Source organism: Coffea eugenioides, chromosome 4 (assembly GCF_003713205.1).
Source record: "Coffea eugenioides isolate CCC68of chromosome 4, Ceug_1.0, whole genome shotgun sequence".
Classification (NCBI taxonomy): Eukaryota; Viridiplantae; Streptophyta; class Magnoliopsida; order Gentianales; family Rubiaceae; genus Coffea; species Coffea eugenioides.
Window position 1 is genome coordinate 3,429,920 of NC_040038.1, and position 18,596 is coordinate 3,448,515.

The 18,596-nt window shown below is 35.6% G+C and overlaps 2 protein-coding genes across 3 annotated transcripts; both read left to right on the forward strand.

Moving 5' to 3' along the window:
* Positions 1 to 8,057: 8,057 nt before the first annotated feature.
* Positions 8,058 to 10,548, forward strand: LOC113768640 (adenine phosphoribosyltransferase 5). 2 transcript variants are annotated; one of them, XM_027313079.1, is made up of 6 exons: positions 8,058 to 8,294; positions 8,491 to 8,601; positions 8,923 to 9,015; positions 9,442 to 9,591; positions 9,662 to 9,720; positions 10,251 to 10,546. In XM_027313079.1, exons 1-6 carry the CDS (start codon positions 8,204 to 8,206, stop codon positions 10,305 to 10,307), a joined length of 561 nt encoding a protein of 186 aa, XP_027168880.1. In that variant the 5' UTR covers positions 8,058 to 8,203; the 3' UTR covers positions 10,308 to 10,546. The 2 variants fall into 2 exon arrangements, with proteins under 2 accessions (XP_027168880.1, XP_027168881.1); XM_027313080.1 differs by lacking the exon at positions 9,662 to 9,720 and having other exon boundaries at positions 10,251 to 10,548.
* A 4,434-nt stretch (positions 10,549 to 14,982) lies between these two features.
* On the forward strand, positions 14,983 to 17,703 carry LOC113768172. The gene is made up of 5 exons (XM_027312429.1): positions 14,983 to 15,450; positions 16,259 to 16,391; positions 16,638 to 16,861; positions 16,954 to 17,127; positions 17,342 to 17,703. The coding sequence occupies exons 1-5, from the start codon at positions 15,253 to 15,255 to the stop codon at positions 17,426 to 17,428; spliced, it is 816 nt and encodes a 271-aa protein (XP_027168230.1). The 5' UTR covers positions 14,983 to 15,252; the 3' UTR covers positions 17,429 to 17,703.
* Positions 17,704 to 18,596: the final 893 nt, after the last annotated feature.

Here is an 18,596-nt window from a genome sequence, read left to right on the forward strand (position 1 = left end):
GTTAATCCCTTATTTTTTAATCTCTTTCAGTTTTTGGAGAGCTTTTCCTCATTACTGCTTACATATAATGACCCGTACACCTAACTTTTTCTCTCTCATTTTAAAAAAAAAAAAAAAAAAAACTCGGTGAATACCTACTTTGATCCATTCATGATGGAACAAGGCATTTACTGGTTCTATTATGTGCTTGTATATTAGAGAGTAGTAGTGTGTAATTACAAAAATTTTCTGCATTGTGAACAAGGTTTTGTAATTTTTCCAAATCTTGGTAGTTTTAATTTTAAAGTCTCCTTCTTCCTCACCAACTTTAAAGTCAGACTTTTACCCACTTTACAATCATGGTACTTTGTCCTCATTTTCTGCTAATGCATGATGACACAAGAAGTACACTTGCACCGCAATTGAGGAATGAAATGCCCATCTTGTCATTCAGTCTTAGATACCCCAAATTACTTGTAAATAGTAATAAATCCATCCCCTCCTCCCCGAAAAGTAGGAGTAACAAACGATCAGATTTGAGTTAAATTGGTGGGTTAGCCAATTATTCTGTATGTCCATTTACAATCTCTAATGCCCATTTGTCGCCCATGCCATGACGATAATGGTGATGAAAGCCTCACTAAAATTCTTCCCTGGGACATTAGGTACTCATTGTTCTATTGAGCCCTAGGTTCAACTCCGCTTCATCCCTCCCAACTTGTTAAATCTTATCCTTGTTCAGTTAAAAAAATAAAATAAAATAAAAAGCTATTAATTGTACTAATTGTCACATAGTTCTTTCAAGAATCAATATTATCTCATTTGCAAGGTTCAATCAAGTTAGTAATTTTTTTTTTAAAAATTCGATGCTCTTTAGTCCTCTCCGGTATGGTGATTAATATTGATACTCCTAATATTAATGTAAAAGTATTTTAGTAAAACAACAGGCCAGATTTATCTTTTAACAAATTTTTCTTAAACTGTGTGACAAAAAAAAAATCAAGACTATCAAAGTGGGATGAAGGAAGTAGTAATAATTTAGCAGTAGTTGTTTGCAATTGAGATTTGATCAGCCCCAGTTGGCTCAACCGGCTAGTTGTTAATACTCCAGCATCGTATGTGGGTAATCAACTAATCATCTCTGGGGGGCCTATACTTTGCTGCTAATTAGCCTTTTCTAATTTTCTATTTACGAAAGGCAATAAAGCTCTTGAAGATAAGAGGCACATTAGGAATAAAATATGGTCCAAGCTGGCATCTTGTCTTACTAGAGATGAAAAGGATCATAAATAAAGCTCTTGGGCAGTTAATTTTAAATAATTGGTCAGTTTAGGTTTTTTGAATTAGTTTGAACTAAGTTATGTAGCTTATAAAGTCCGATTATAGTACTTAAATCTGAACCAATAAAAGTGGCCAGCACCACTCAAAAATTTTCTGTTTCCTTATCAAATCAGATTTCTAACATCGGCAAACGAAACAGAAATGCAAGTGCTGTGGGTCCTTCTAGCATTTGGTCTCCACATGAATAACTTGCCAATTTGCATGGAACGTGAATCAGAAAGAAAAGAAAAAGAAAAAAAAAGCTTTTCACGTGGGGTTGTTATACTATCCATAAATCTTAATAGGACTATTACAACTGCCTTCATCAATTTATCACATGTAGAAAAATCAAGGCCACATAAGTACTGCTTGTTGTAGTTAGGTTGTCTAATTAGTTCGGATGAAATGTTGGAAGTCATCACGTCAAATACACATGCATCATGTGCATAATGAACAATTATTAAGAGTGCGTTTGATAAAATTGAATTCTGAAAATAGAATTTTGAATATGTTAAGTTATTGAATTGTTAAATACTAAATTTGATTACATTTGATTGTATATGACATTAAGTGATAAGTGAATAGCTTATCATTTATTTTTTGGAACAAATTTTGTTTAGAAAATTCAGTGTCACTTAATTAATTTAAATGTTCAATTTTTAATTATCAAACACGTATGAACATATTAAGATCTGAATCTATTAATTTTAAATATTGAATCCGATTATCAAACAATATTGTACTACCTATGAGAAAACACTTAATGACACAATTCTTATTAAAATATTAAATTTTTAGTTATCAAACATATCTGAACATATTCAAATTTAAATATATTAATTTTAAATAATATTGAATCGGACAACTTAATTTTAAATATTAAATCCATTAAATATTAAATCCATTAAATGTTGAATTTTAAATATTATCAAGTAGGAATGTACTGCCTATGAGAAAACACTTAATGACAAAATTCTTAATTAAGATTTAACCCGCGGCCAACTTCGACTGTTCGATTGTACATTTGGCCATCAAGTACAGATGCATGTGCGTGTTAAATAATTAACTTCATGTGGCAAAACATTTTAAGACAGAAATCTTTAGATTTAACCCGCCTCCAACTTCGATTGTTCATGATAAAATTGCCATCACATCCATCTTGTCATCATTTTCAACATGACAAAAAGGAACGTACATTATTATTCTTGGAGTTGGGACTCATAAATCTCACTAGTACGTAAAGTAGATAGGGGCATTAAATTAGCTTGCTTATGTCCATAAATATATCAGCAACCATGCAGGAATGTCTAACCCCACGCGTGAAGGAAATAGATACTAGTAGCTATATAGCCAACCTAATTCGAAGGAAGAGAATTTAGGACCCCAAAGTCACAGCCTAAGCAAACCTTTTCGTCGTAGTTCCTTACCGGAGGAATCAAGATCAGGTTAAAGTTCAAGGGGATAAAATTAGTAGAGATGTTCATTTAATAAGGTACTCTTATATATTTTTAAAAAAATTTTGAGGGAGAAACTCCAATGCTTACATGAAAAATCTTAAAGATTTATAGAATTTGTGGAAGGGGGAGGGGGAAAATCTGATTCCTACGAGGATATGGATGAAAATTTTTATTATTTTAAAGGCTTATAGAAGGATTTTGAAAATTTGAGGGTGTGACGAGGGCAATAGAGATACGGTGCCGTTGGTCCTAGTCAACCATACAGTAAGGAAAGGGTTTTGTTTATCCTGAACTTTTTGTCTAGTTCCAGGCTGGAAGGGGCATAATCAGACATTCACACGAAAGTGAGTATCATGATCTTGGACTTAGTTTGCGTTCAATAAAATTGAAATATGAAATCTAATTTCATTGAGTTGTTGAATTGTCATTATAAAAATGCTAACATTTGAGTGCATTTTACATCACATGATAAATAAAAAGTTTACCACTTATATTTTGAAATAAATTTTGCTTGCATAATTAAGACCCACTAAATTAATTAAAATCTTTTTAAATCAAACACGTCTGAATATGTTAAAATTTAAATCTATTAAATTTAAATATTGAATTAAATGATCAATAATGATAAGTGGCTATGAAAACTGTGAAGAATTACCTCACTGATATCTTGCTGTAGATCAAGATCATATCTTGCAAAGGACGTACAGTGGAACATACCAATAAAAGAATTGAATACAAAGAAATATATTCAACCAAGATGGTTATCGGGCAACCAACTCATTTCATTGGGTCTTCCCATAGAGTAGATTCTTTCTTCCCCCGCCCCCTATTAGGAGTAAGCTAGACATGTGTCATTACGACCAAAAAAAAAAAAAAAAAAAGGTTATCGGGCTAAAGTTATTTTGTTACATATTTTAGTATAGGTGGGAGATATTGAATTTGACACATCTCACCGGTGCTCTCTTCCTCTATTTTCATACCATCCAATCAATTTCTTTATCCTGTTATCGGGTTAAAGTTGGTAATTATCTGTATTACAATAAAGTAAACACGAAGATTGTTTGTACTTGCCTAAAGTGTTCCCTGACTAGTTAAATCCTTCTTTCTATTATAACTTGGATAATAAGCAACACATTGTGGCTCTTAACCTTATCAAATCGAATCTATTAAACAACAAATCAGTGATATAATCAGATGATTTGGTCAAGTTGTTCACACCTACAGCTTGTTCATGAGCTGTGGATGGCAAGGCAAGAGCCAATCATTAATTATAGGGCCAGAAAACAAAAAGGGAAAGGGGAAGATTTAGATCAAAACTAAAGCTGCTTTACAAAATTGTGATATCAAAAGCATTGGCTTGCAAGTAAAAAGCAAAAATCTCATGCTCCTAGATTTGAAAGTACTTAGTAAACTGATGATGTGATGAATTGGGATCCCCAAACTTTGGTGGCCTCGACCAGAATGTACCAAAGGATTTTGTTTCTATTACCTTTTTCCTTTTTTTTTATTTTTTTTCTGATTAGTGGGTAGAAATGGGATTGTGGATGAAGAGAGCTCGGAGGTGGAGAATATGTACTGAGAGTGGAGGGGCCTATGCACAATTTAATTATCAGGTGATCATGCTTGACAGTACACTAGGGCCAGGCGTGCACATAAACAGTAGTGATTTCTTGAGTTTACTTCGTGGGTCCTTCAATCATAAGGCAAGTAACCGGGCAACCAAAACCCTTTTTGAGGAAAGACTCAAAAAAGTTATCCTCCCACTCTACTCTACTCGCTCGTACGTGTTTAGATTCATAGGCTACTTTTTGTTGAAATTTAATCTGCGGGTAGGCCACTCTTTGTTGAAAAACTTGAAATAATTGCATGCCAACTTGGAAATACTAATTAATAAGTTTTGTTTATCTTCGATTAATTGATTGGGGTTGCCGGCAGCATGAGCAAATTTACCACGTTCAGTACTGCGGAGTTCTAATATTTTTACTTTTCCTTTCAAATTCGCCGTGTTAACTCTTCTCTAGGTAATTTTTGAAGCACAGGATGTTTACGCAAAATTGATTGGACAATGATTCTTTGACTCTATCCTATCCTATTCCTATCCAGTCGATGATTATAACTTGAGATTGCAGTGCATGAAAAATACGACGTCTTGGAATGCCGCAAAATTGACGTTTACTTTGGGAAATTCCCAGTCGAGCATGCCAAAACTAATAGCAGTACAGGGAAACTGGCAGCCCACATGTATTCTATTCATATGGGACGCCATGCATGTTTCGGCAGCAGAGACTACGACAAAGTCACCTTTGAACATTTTCGCAGACATACCACTTTGTTGTCCTGACACGAAAATCACACAGCAGAGTGCTATCTATGTTGCAATAACGTGACAAATTTGCTGAACTTTGCCTCGTGAATAGCCCGTGAGTTAATGATGAATAGAAATAACTCATTCTCTTGCGCTTTGTAAGCTAGGATAAGGATGGAGATATTCATGTTGTCCCACTTTTTTCTCATTTCTGACAAACACCCACAACCGGAATTATGAAAGAAAGAAAAAAAAAACACACACACAAGATCACCAGGTGGGTGTAAATTTTGCCTCATCAAGCCTTGGAAATTCATGGCGATGTTGGCTGTCTATGAGCTTAAGCATGGTTTGTCGAGATACAATGATCATGTTTGGATTGGTTTTTTTAAAAAAAAATTTGTTAGAAAAAATATACTGTAACAATTTGCTGTATGTGAAATAAAAAAGTGAATGAAAAATGTGTTCACCAAAATTTTTCTTTAGAAATTACAATCCAATGAACATGTTCGGTTTTTCTCTAATGAAACTCAGACTTCCACCATAACAAATTAAACACACTACTATTATTAATCTGTAAACTAGAATAAAGAGCACTAAATTCAGTGACCACAAAGGGACTATACTATTGCTAATTATGGAAATGGGAATGTGAGATCAACAATACTTTGATGATCAAATCAAATCCAATTTAGATTTGCGATATGATACAGCAGATCTCATGGACAATGATACATGGGGCTTCTTTAATTTATGGTTGTTGCTTGTTAGTCGACTCCACTCCATAGCGGCGTCTGCCTGCTTGTATTAGTACTTTATATGTGAGCATCATTTTCCATTTTTGTTAATATCCTCCGGCAATTGCTTTCCTTCTACTTTGATTAATGCGATGATATACGTTCTGAATTTGCAAAAAAAAATAAAATAAAATTATACAACTGCATAAATTTTCTATTTACGATGATAACATTTTTAAATTATCTCAAACTTTATATAGAAAGTTATACTCCGTACTCTTACTGTGTAGCATGATAATGTGGAGTAGTATTTTGTAGTTTGTGTGCTTTTCGGGCTAATTACGTACTTTCTTGTAGTCTCTGAGTTCAGTATGCAATTGCGAGCAGGGGTGGAATTCGATCCCGGGTTGCCGTACCCCAACTGGGGTTTCGTGGGCAAGCATTTATTGCGTATGATGCACGTACATACATACTTGGGTAGTCCCTCAGGCATCGACATTCAACTTGGCTGAAGTAATTTCCTTCACGCAATCAGGAGCAACGATTTAAAAACTGACCCGAGATCTTGACCATTCACTGGGTGGGTCTATCGGCAAATCTTTGGAAAGGGATCATGTTTATTTTTATATGATGAGACGCTGCCACGCTGTCCGATTACGAGAGCCGGGACCATCAAACAAAATCCACATCGCCTGCTGCGACTGGATCCTCTGTCAATCCTAGAGCCGTAACTTGTGTTGTGACATCACGTTGATGCCCTTGCCCTTCCCATTTTCATTTTCTTAGTCCTACTCGATGGGGAAAATGTTTAATCACATTCTCATATTTGTTTGTTAATCGCAATGCCCTTGACTTTCTTTTTATTCACGTTCCTTTTTCTTTTCGTGTTAATTACAACTTAAACAATAAGAAGTGATTGTAAGCGATCAGGCGTATTTGACGGTACATTATTTGAAATATTACGAGGTAAATATTTAATCACATTCTGCTGTTTGTTAATCGTAATGCCCTTGACTTTTTTTTATTCACGTTCCTTTTACTTTTCATTTTAATTACAACTTAAACAATAAGAAGTGCTTGTAAGTGATCAGGTGTGTTTGGACGATAGATTATTTGAAATATTATTCGAAATAATTGTTGTAACACTTTTTTGTAATATAATATATGTGAAAAAAATGAAAAGGCGATTTAGAAGATAGAAGAATGTATTAAAAAATATGTTTATAATACAAGCAAATTGTAAATAAAACCTATCCAATCACACTCAATTTATTGACAAATGGGGAGAGTCCCGTTAACATTTTTCTATAGTAAAAAAAATGTTTTCTTTCATGACTAGATCGTATCCAATCCTAATTCCTAGATAATGCCCAACCTAAACTTGGATTTGGATTTTGGGCAAAAAAGAAAAATGAAAGTTTGATGATATTCATGGTGACATTTGATGATATTCTATAGCCAGACTCTGAAGATTCAAAACCAAATGAAGGCCAAAGACAAATGTGGGTGTATATATGTGTGTGTGTCCACTTGCTTTGCCATGTTCTCCAATAATGAGGAGACAATGGTGTGGGTCTTGAACCATTTGTATGTCCATGATGGCATATTTTGTAGATGACAAAGTTCCACCTAAATCTCTACTGAGGTAGATTCTCGTATCTTTCATAAGTCAGCATTAAGAACTTCATCACTGTTTGTTGATAATCGATTATGTTCAAGTACGACTGTGCCTGCTCTCATTTTGTTACCACTCTTGAATCCCATTAAATCCAAAAACCAACTTTGAAGAGGAAATATATATATATACATATATATATGTATATATCTGCCTGGTCACACTACGTGTAAGTGACCAATGGACCTATTACCTACTTTGGACTTGGGGCTTAGGATTACAAAACCGAAGCCGATAGGATATATAGACAGGTAAAAAATTAAAGCAAAGTTGCTTAGGGCTAAGCGAAATTCTGATTAGTGTTAGTTAATATCGACATTGCTGACTGGTAATGACTCGGGGTCTTAATCTAAAATGTGTTTTTGGGGATTAGATATAAGTAATCTAAAGGTGTTGTCTATCTAGTACAGCTGATAAGCACGAAACCTGGTAGGCTTGTACAGTTTAGTACTCCCTAGTCAAGGTTATCATCGAAGCATGTGATTAGGCACTGCCGGATAAAAGAGAAAAGTAAATTACTTAAAAAATTGAGTGTATAAATAATGACCCTTCTCAGCAGTTGGGATTGTCAGTGCTAGTTTGGCCAACAAAGACATTACTGCTGCTATTACTACTTCAGCTTCTTCCATTTCCTTGCAACACTCCTTCCTCTTCCCTTTTCACTCGCTCACTTTTTAAGAGACAGATTGATTAGTTGACAAAGAGAAAAAAAGAAAAGGGATTCAATAAAATGTTTGCAGAAGAGAATGGTTTGAGGGGTGACCCAAGGTTGCAGGGCATATCCGATGCCATTAGAGTAATCCCTCATTTTCCTAAGCCAGGTCCTTCTTATGTTCTTTCACGATTAGTACTATATTCTAACTTCTAAGACTAGAACAAGCATCGTTACTTACTGACTTATACCTGATTCTTTTGTTATATGTTCTTGATTCATAGAAACGCTTATCGTTCAGGGATGTTTCCCATGTTAAGTGTGGAATTATGCTTAATCTATTTGACTTGTGTCTGAGATTGCAGGTATAATGTTTCAGGACATAACCACGCTGTTATTGGATCACAAGGCCTTCAAGGACACCATTGATATCTTTGTTGAGCGTTACAGAGAAATGGACATATCTGTCGTTGCTGGTACTGTCTTTCTTGATATTATTCCTGTTTGAGACATTTGTATTTTACCACGTTTAGTGATAAGTTCTGAGACTATTCGCACTAAAAAGACGGTGGGATTTTCAGTTTAATGAACTGGTAAGTCACTGTTATTACAATGTAAGGAGTATATTTTAACTTATCATGTGAATTTATAAAGGAAAAGTATTGGACTCAATAATTGCTGGAGGAAAAAAGAGCTTGCTTTTTGGATTAGGTGGACTGCTTTTTTAACTTCTGTTATTATTTGCATTGCCCACTATCCCTTACAAAATTTTATCTGGTTACTGTATAATATCATAGGAGTTGAAGCCAGAGGATTCATGTTTGGTCCTTCAATTGCATTGGCAATTGGTGCAAAATTTCTGCCCCTACGCAAACCAGGAAAGTTGCCAGGTACGTTTAGACGCTGCGTTCTTGACTTTCTCGGAGGAGTAACCATCAGTGTTCTAATGATTCATCATCTTCTTTTGAGAAGTCTGGGAATGTAGAAAGAAGGAAGGGGGGCTTTAGTGAGGATTCAGCAAAATCTTTTGGTGGTCTTCTGCCTTTCGTCCTTCGTAATTTCTTTCCTCCCATAAGTATTCTCTAACATAAATTGATCATTCTCAAGTGAACTTACAGGGAGCAAAAGTTCCAATTTTCACACACTGGCATGTATGGCTGGCAACATGCCATGCATTACTAATAGTAAATGACTGTGAATTGTTTAATGAGTTCCGAGGAAGGAATAGTTGGCCTACAAAATTTACTTTTTTGGGTTAACACTCCTTTTTTTTTTTTTTTTTTTTTCGCCCCGCTGTTGAAACTTGGAATTTTCAGGGAGTGTTATCTCTGAAGCTTACGAGCTCGAATATGGCAGTGATTGTTTAGAGATGCATGTTGGAGCAGTACAACCTGGAGAACGAGTTTTGGTAATCGATGATCTAGTGGCAACCGGTGGCACCCTGTCTGCAGCCATAAGGCTTTTAGGTAAGATCCTGGCTACACCTTTGTTGATGGTCCTTTGCGTTTCAGTGTGACTATATATTTTTTTCACTAGATCGAGTTGGGGCTGAGGTGGTTGAATGTTGCTGTGTTATCGGGGTGCCAGAGTTTAAGGTAATTGTGTGAATTTTCTCTAATTCAAGTAGACTGCTTGCTAATCTTTATGGTTTTAACTAAAAAACTATAAATTGGGTACACTTTGTTCTAATATAATATCCTTTGGAAGATTACTGCATCTACGATCAGACTTCAGATGGCATTTTCCCACCATCGGTTATACTTGGGATATGCATTTGATAAAACTGAAGTCTGAATCTATTAAGTTATTGAATTGTTACAAGTAGTAACATCTGATACGTTTGAGTATATATCACAATCTGTACCTTTGATGGCACCGCGTCTCGTATGTTCCCTACCTCTAGATCGCGTCATAAAATGTCCGTCAGGAAATATCTCCGTGGTTAATCATGTTTTATTGATGGATAACATTTGTTCAATTTGCTTTTACTTGTACAGTGGCACCATGTAATCTAAGGGTGTCCGATTTGAGAGCTGCATTGGCTTCAATTTGTTGTATTGAGCCCAATTATCATAATGAGTTCCTTTTTCGAGTGAAACTAATAGTTGAATCTTTTGTTTTGCAGGGTCGCTGCAGCCTCAACGGGAAGCCATTGTATATCCTCGTAGAACCTCGACAATAAATGATTAGCGGTTGGTACTTTCAAAGTGCTAATGTTTGTCCCCAATGGAATTGTCTCTGCTGGAATTAATATCTTACAACATTTAAGTTCGTTTATGGGCGGCTAATATAAAGGATTCTGTCATCGATTGCAATTCACACCACAGACTTGTATTTCTTTCGACGGGTGGTAACTTCTTCATCAATGTTTGGGAACTGAATTTCATAAACAGTTCTCCCCAACCAATTTGCGAATTAATACACAAGAGCCTAGTGTGTCCATGCGGCTTGTGATATTAGCTACTATCGCATTTCTAACCAGAGAATAAAAGTTGTCATCCGACCATTTACGACCCATTTTAACCTTAAACACTGCCATCCATGCCAGCCAGTAGTACATTTTTAGTAAAGGACTTAGTGTACGCCTCCCCAGTCCGCATCTTGCACCGCTCAAATTACATTTGGTTAGGACCCTTATCCCCTTCCTTTCGTTTGTTTTCCTTTCCATTCTAAGTTTATCTAAGACTAGAAAGAACCGAAATCGTAATTAGAAATTTCAAAATTACAATCGTAACTATTCTTATAAAGAGCGGTTCTGATCTCACCTTGTTCAAAGAATTGAAATTAACAATTCTAAAATGATGACTATATCTTCTGTGAGATGGTTGATATGGAGTTGGAGAGATTTGCTTTCGATTGGAGATTAGGGTTTCTTATTTGTGAGCAAAGGTAGAATGCAGTCGCTTGTTTGGGCTTTAAGTGGGATTAGGTACCATATTTCCGGGCAATGCGCAGGTCAATCTCCACAATCCTAATCTCTCGGGTCCTTGTTTGGATTGCAATTTTCAGCAGAAAAATTTTCACGTTTTTCACAAATACATTTTTTAATCACCTTTTCTAATTCCAACCAAGCGCAAGCTCAAACTCTAAGATCAACGATGGAATTGGTTAAATTTGAATCTCTACAACTCAGGTTTGGACCCAAGCCCAACTAATTATCATGGCTAGGAGTCATTTTGCCCCCAACTGCATAGATTTTGTTTCTCTTTTTTGACTCCCTTGATCCCGTCGGGTCACCGGCTACTATAGATTAGAGTAGAATTAGAAGTAGGTATAGATTAGAGTAGAATTAGAAGTAGGTGTAGACGGTAACAATAAACAAAAAAAAAAAAAAAAACCCTTGTTTACACCTGCACCTACCATTCTTCAACTTTAACCTCAACCTCGTCCTTCGCGGCTTCTTTGGTCTTAGCAAACTTGGATGTTCTTGCTTTTGTCCAAGTGACCCAAGGAATAAGCTACTCCTATTATATAACTTCGAGTAGCGTGTATCCGTTTTTGGCATTAAATAGTTACGAAATTCAATTACATCACTCTGTGTTTGTATATTTTTGCAGCTTGATGACAATAATTGATATCACATACTATTAACGACCAAAATTCAATGGTGATACCAAGATGAGACTATAGGGTTTTATTGTGATTAAATCATACTATACATAGGGCTACTCTTTGTCGAATAAAAATTAGAGTTGATTGGGCGTCAAAATCTATAGTAACTTCATACAACGAGCGATCTGTTTATTGTGCCTGCATTGCCCTTAAATGGCAATGAATGAGATATGATTCGAATTCGCAATTTTGTCATTGCGCCTTACAACCGATCATCCCAGCCATTCCCGTGTCGGGGACAAACAGGCCATTGACGGGGTTGCGTCTCGCATTCTAGTGTGATATTTTTGACTTTATCTATAAAAAATTGAAAATGAATATAAACATGAGAAATTCATAAAATGAAAGTGATAGGACATCATTTCATTTGTGTTTATCATATCAGTCATCATTTAGAGTAGGATTTTCTTATATATGTAGAGTAGGGTTTTCTTATATATTTTTGGATAATAACCTAATAGGTTGATATCAAACTCTTCCTTGGCTTAGCGGAATTTTTTGGATAATAACCTAATTGGATCTATAGGAACCGATGAAGACTGAACTACTATTTGATCAAATGAATCCATTATACATCTATCTGAATTTTTTAGAGAAATCACATATTATAATAATTGATGTGAGGTCAAGGGTTTAAACCCTTGACTTCCCACGCCACGAAGTCTTAAGGACTTATTGGTGGGCTGGTGGTTGATTTCATCTGATTACGGTAGGTTGAGGTTTAGCAAGTGCAGCCTTTGTGGCCTTCGTGGGTAATAAGGGCAAGCGGAATTGGGAAAGAAAGAATACCTTAATAGCAGGAGTGAATTCTAGGTTATGAATATTAAATGGGTGGCACTGACGTGGTCAGTTTTAGACTACTCGGTTTGTGGGTGGGCTGTAGACTGGGTCTACAGAAGTTTTTGCGGAAAAAGATAGTGTATGAATTCCCCCAATTGAGTCTGCATTTTAGTCTTGGTCAATTGTTTGGGCCTGGCTTTTATGATTCACCCGGAGCCCATCTTTTGAAATGGATGGGCTCAACGTAACCATCATCAGATCAAACCAGACCATTTCTGATCCTTATCCCTTGAGCAGAACCATTCAACCGCTGTGAGTTTTTTAAAAAATTTTTTTCCACCAAGTCAACCTTCCTCAATAGCATCATTTGTTAGTAGTGGACTAGGCTCCGTTTGCAAATGAGTTTTTTAGATATTTATCTAAAATTTTATTATAATTCATTATAGAAATTGTAAGAAAAATTTTAAAGATGAAAAACTTTTTTCTCTTTCTTTTTCTTTTCTCTCTTCTTCTTCTCTCGCTCCCTCTCCCTACCCGCTGAAAGTTGCAACAACAACAACAAATTTTTTTTTTTTGCTTTTTCTTCTCTCCCTCTCCCTACCTCTCACCCTCCTCTCCTTCCCCCCTGTGCAATCTAGCCGGGAGAGGGAGAGCGGGAGAGAGGGGAGATGGCTGGGAAGAGGAGAATGAGAGGGAGAAGAGAAAAAAAAACTTACCTCTACCGGTGCCAAAAGAGGTGATTGGCGCCAGAGATAGTGGTGGGTTGATACGGGGGAGAAAGAAAAAGAAATGAGGAAGGGAAATTTTATTTATTTATTTTTGTATATTTTGAGTATTTTAAAGTGTGTAGTTCAAAAATTTTGAGATTTTTTTTTGAAATTATTGTAATTAAAGTTGCTAAAAAGCTAGTAGGAGACAAATTTGGCCAAAAACTCATTTACCAAACAGGCCCTTGATTCTAACAAGTAATTTGTCCAAATTTCCTGGATAGCAGCGAATATAAGCGTGATTGCTAATGTCAGAAGGAAAAAATGACCATTCTTTTTTTTTTTTCACAAAAAAAAATTAGTGTATGTGAAAGGTCTCAAGTCTAAACTTCTCATTTAAACTCCCTCTTTCTATATCATCCAAACCATCATTTCCCCCAAAACTACACTCATTGAGATCAATCTTTTTTTTTTTTCAAATACTGATAAAATGATACAAACAAGATAAGATTTCAAGTCAAATTCTGCAATATTTTCATATTTTCATCATTATGGTGCATGTTGAGATTATCCTATTAAAATGTAAGCATGTCTTGTATTTTATTTATATTAAGAGGTAAGGTATCATATCCCTCTCCATCATGCACACTTTTACATGATTTAAAGAAAACTAGTTTTTTTAAGCACCCTATTTATCTAGAACAGTCACTACAAAATTATGAGACCATCAATTACAAACTCAGCAAACTCATATTAGGTTGTTTTAATTGTGTGGAGAGACTTTACACTAGCTACTGCCGTCAAAATAAGGTTAACAACAAATGTAATGTTTGTTAATTTAATTTCAGCACCTAGGAAGAAAGTAGAGCTTTTAACGAGTAGAATCAAATTGAATACTTGATGTTTAGTCTCTGTTTGTATATTATTTGAATAGGGTTCGAGTTTGCCTTGAATATTAACGAATTATAAATATTATTCGAATTCGATTCGTTTATTTGTATAAACATTTGAGTCCGAACTCAAATTCGGCTCATTAAACTATACGGGCGAATTTGAGTTTGAACTCGAGTTCGAATTTGATTTTGAAGATGATTTAATTATATTTTTAATAAACAAAACATTATATAGAATAAGTTTAATTTTATTTATTGATTTTAAAAAAATAAATAATGCTAATTTATGTGTAATTAATTTTTAGTAAAATATAATATAGGTGTGCAATATACTTCATACAAATTAGCAAGAGAATGTGTTAACAAAAGAGAGAAAAATAAATAAATAAATAAATAAATAAGCAAAAAAAAATCAAATTGGCAATGGAAAAAAAATAAAAAAGAGAAATTGAATCTATGGGGAGCAACAACCAGCAAGATTACGGTCCTGTTTGATAACTCATTTTAACACTTAAATTTAATGGATTTAGATCTTAATATATTCATACCATTTGATAAGTAAAAATTAAATATCTGAATTAATTAAATTTTTTAGGCAAAACATACTTCCAAAATTAAGTGATAAGTTATTTAGTTATCATTAAATATGATATGTACTCAAATATATTAAATTTAATATTTAATAATTTAATAAATTTAAATTTTAAATTTTAGATTTTAGACTTCAGTTTTATCAAATTGGCCTTACGTTTACACAGAATAAGGAAACTTTTAAACTACGCTCGCCCATAGCACGTGAATCAACGCCAATTCGTTTACATTCTATCCTCGACCGCCTCAAATATAAAGTGGCAATTTCCCCAACTCACAAAAGTAGGAGGCAGTGTGACCGAAGAAACGTACAAAGCCTCCACTACAAGAAAAAGCTTTGAATCTCTTTTTATCTGTCTCTCACGTCAAAGGAGATTTGACAAAACCCTAATTTAACCCAAGTTCCAAAATTTGATTTTCACCGGCGAAAGGACCAAAAACAGATTGACAATTTTAAGGTGAAATTCTATTGAATTTCCTGCATAGGATTAGGATTTGGTCTGGATTATTTATTTTAGAGATAAAGAAGCAGACGGGTTGAACAATGTCTGCAATAGTTTGTGGAAAGAGATCGTTTTTTGACGACTTGCAATCGCCGTCGCCGACCGCTTCCTCACCGCCGGCAGCCAAGAAGCATCGGTGCATCTCCTCTGCCTCCCCTGTTCGTTTTTTGCACTCACCGCCACAGCAGCCGCCGCTTATTGATCGCCTCATGGCTGCCTTTCCTGATATGGAAAAGGAGGTACATCTATCGGTCTATGTTTGGGAAGGGCGGGGTGATTTTGATGAACTTTGCAGGGGTTAGGGTTTAGCGGATGGGTTTGAATCGTTGACGATTGCTTCTTCGAATCTTGTAAAATTAGAAAGATTTTGACGAAAAAGCTTTGTTATGCATATTTAATCTCTTAAAATTTCAAATTTGTTTGGTTGTTTGAGCTGTAGAAAAGTCATGATTTTGCTGAATGAAGATTGGCTGAAGCATGATTCACCGGTCCTGTATCGATTGCAAGTCATGATCTTTTTGTTTATAAATGGAATGAATTCTTTAATGTTTGTGCTGGATGGACGCATTTCTTCAATTTTACAAGTTTTATGACTGTTTTTCCTCCATTGGATTTCAAGTTTCCAGGTTCACTAATGGGCCATGGGAGTACAATGTAGTTTTGATGTGCTTGTTCCAGTCCTAGCCTTTTGAGATATCTTATCCCATTGAGTAGTGAATGACCTGGTCCAAATTATTATCTGCTGAAGAAAATACTAGTACTTTGAGTGTCAAATTGCATGATCTGAGCTGTCTTAAACGTGCTTATTACTAAGGTGCTCTCCGTGATGGAGGAAAAAAAACTTGTCTGAACACTCGAGTCATATGCCCTGTGATTTACTTCTTTCTTGGTGCAATTGCTTGGTTAAATTTCTGGCTTCCTTTTCTTTTTTGATCTTTTGCTCTACCTGTTTGCTCAAAGTTGTCATTTTAGACTACTGGATACCAAAGCTCGCATTTTTATGATGCCCTTAGGACAATCCCTGATGGATTTTAAATTTAATTTCAGCTTCTTGAGAAAGCATTGGAAGAATTTGGTCATGACTTGGATTCTGCTATTAAAAGCTTGAATAAGCTTCGTCTTGGATATGTGGAGGGAGAGCTGCATTCTGTGGTGGAAGCACATGCACGTGGGAAGAATGGTATTTTATGGATAAATGTAGCATGCGTGGTTGGAAGTCAATTGCATAATGCTTCAGTTTTTACGGTTCATTAGTACTCTGTCTGATATATTAGTGATGCATTAATTAAGATCTGTATAGTGATAAATGTCTTATTATTTTGAGGGTTCCTTTTGCTTAGGACTAGGTTGTTTCCATCTCATACTTTGGTACTTGGAGTCGTTGAATTTAAAAGATGAAATTTATGATTACACACCAAATTGGCAGGTATTAGCTCCTCTGATGAAGGGGTGTCTGTGGCTCCAGAAGATGCTTCTACCCAAAGCAACATTCCAGTTGATGGAGCAGAATGGGTGGAATTGTTTGTTAGGGAAATGATGAGTGCTACAAGCATAGATGATGCTAGATCTCGTGCCTCAAGAGTCTTGGAGAGTTTAGAGAGATCAATTAGTGCACGTGTTGGTGCTGAAGCAGCTGAAAGTTTTACCAAGGTTGGAAAGAATTGCTTATTGCACTTGACTAGCTTGCTCATGCACAAGTCAGCCTGTGCGGTTCTGCAATTAATGTCCTTATCTTTTTGCAGGAGAACACGATGCTGAAGGAGCAAATTGAGGTGTTTCTTAGAGAAAATTCCATACTCAAGCGAGCTGTTGCTATCCAGCATGAGCGTCAGAAGGAGTATGATGATAGGAACCAAGAAGTGCAGCAGTTGAAGCAGTTGGTGGCTCAGTATCAACAGCAGTTGAGAACTCTTGAGGTAAAAATCGATCCTCTTGAGCTTCCTCTTGTTTTTAATTATGATTTAGTTGAATAAAGTATGTGTTGCCTTCTAGAAATTAGAGATTCTGTCATTCAAATCTGTCTGCTGGCATGGAAAGTTGTCTTTGAGACAAGTTTTCCTTTATTTTTTTCTTTTTTGTCGTGTTGGCTTCCTTAATCTTAACCATCTCAACTTCTTGTTGCCTTTGCAGGTGAATAATTATGCCTTGACAATGCATCTGCGGCAGGCTCAGCAAGGCAACTCCATCCCTGGACGTTTCCATCCAGATGTCTTTTAATGAGGATGTGGAAGTTGTCAACATAGAGCCGCTAAGCTTATTTGTTTGCCATAAAGGGTGTTCCTAGAAGTTGTAATGTGGTTTTAAGTTATAGCAGATTAAAGGCCGGATGCGAAGTTTATGCCTAGGGGCCAAAGTGTTATGTTAATGTTTGCCCTCTTGTTTGGATGTTGTTTACAACTTAAAACAAGGACAGCTGGTTTCGTTTGCTTTGCTTTTAAGAAGCCAACACTGAAGTTGGTGTGTTGAACCATGGCTTCTTTAGAGTTCAGAAACCAACCATATTATTCTTTGCTTTCTCAAGAGCGCTTAGAACCAAACCACAGTTTTTCTCGCTGCTTAAACTACCTAGTAAACATAGCAGCGCAGCAGACTGACTACCAGGTACAAGTATCCTTCATATCGAACTGATTGTACCTCACCATCCTCAACCCCTAGCGTACAATTTCTTTAGCATGTTAAATTGGGAGTGTTTGGATATCACAAATATCTTAAATAATAATATTTCGCTTGTATCGTAAACACATTTTTCAATTCATTTTTTTATATTTCTAATTATCTTTTTATTTCATATACATTATATCATAAAAAGTGTTACAATAATTATTTTAAATAATATTCTAAATAATATTTTAAATAATAATTATTTCAAATAATCGTTCGCTCCTTGACGTCCATTTCAAGGGCCTATGATTCGTTTTGTCAATTATTTTCACATTTACAGACCATCATTCTCAAAATTTAATTCCTTTCCCATTTTAAGTAGGGATGTACGCAAGCCGAGCTACTCGCGAGTAGCTTGCGAGTAGCTCAGTCAATGGTTTGGCTTGAACTCGGTTTGACTGAGTTCGAGCCGAGTCTCGAGCTATTCGATTGTTATTCGAGTCGAGTTTCGAGTCAATATTTTGAGGCTCGTGGCTTGTCGAGCTACTCGTCGAGCCGGGATGTATTTAAATAATATATATATTATAATTATAAAATGACCGTTATGGGTATAATTTATATTGAATTTACAATATACTCTTCTTTATAATAAAATTTCATAAGGGCAGAAGTGTACATTTACCGAGTCGAGTCAAGAAACTTGATTAAACTCGACTTGATAAGACTTGCTTAAAAGTCGAGCCTTATCGAATCGAGTCGAGTCTCGAGCTTAAAGAGAGTTTCT

Excerpts from the sequence above, each read along its gene's own strand:
- LOC113768640 (XM_027313079.1), top strand. The coding sequence starts at position 8,204 with ATGTTTGCAGAAGAGAATGGTTTGAGGGGTGACCCAAGGTTGCAGGGC. Across the intron at positions 8,295-8,490 it reads CCCTCATTTTCCTAAGCCAG|GTATAATGTTTCAGGACATA; the intron begins GTCCTTCTTATG and ends CTGAGATTGCAG. Across the intron at positions 9,721-10,250 it reads TCGGGGTGCCAGAGTTTAAG|GGTCGCTGCAGCCTCAACGG; the intron begins GTAATTGTGTGA and ends TTTGTTTTGCAG.
- LOC113768172 (XM_027312429.1), top strand. The coding sequence starts at position 15,253 with ATGTCTGCAATAGTTTGTGGAAAGAGATCGTTTTTTGACGACTTGCAA. Across the intron at positions 15,451-16,258 it reads TTCCTGATATGGAAAAGGAG|CTTCTTGAGAAAGCATTGGA; the intron begins GTACATCTATCG and ends ATTTAATTTCAG. Across the intron at positions 17,128-17,341 it reads AGCAGTTGAGAACTCTTGAG|GTGAATAATTATGCCTTGAC; the intron begins GTAAAAATCGAT and ends TTGCCTTTGCAG.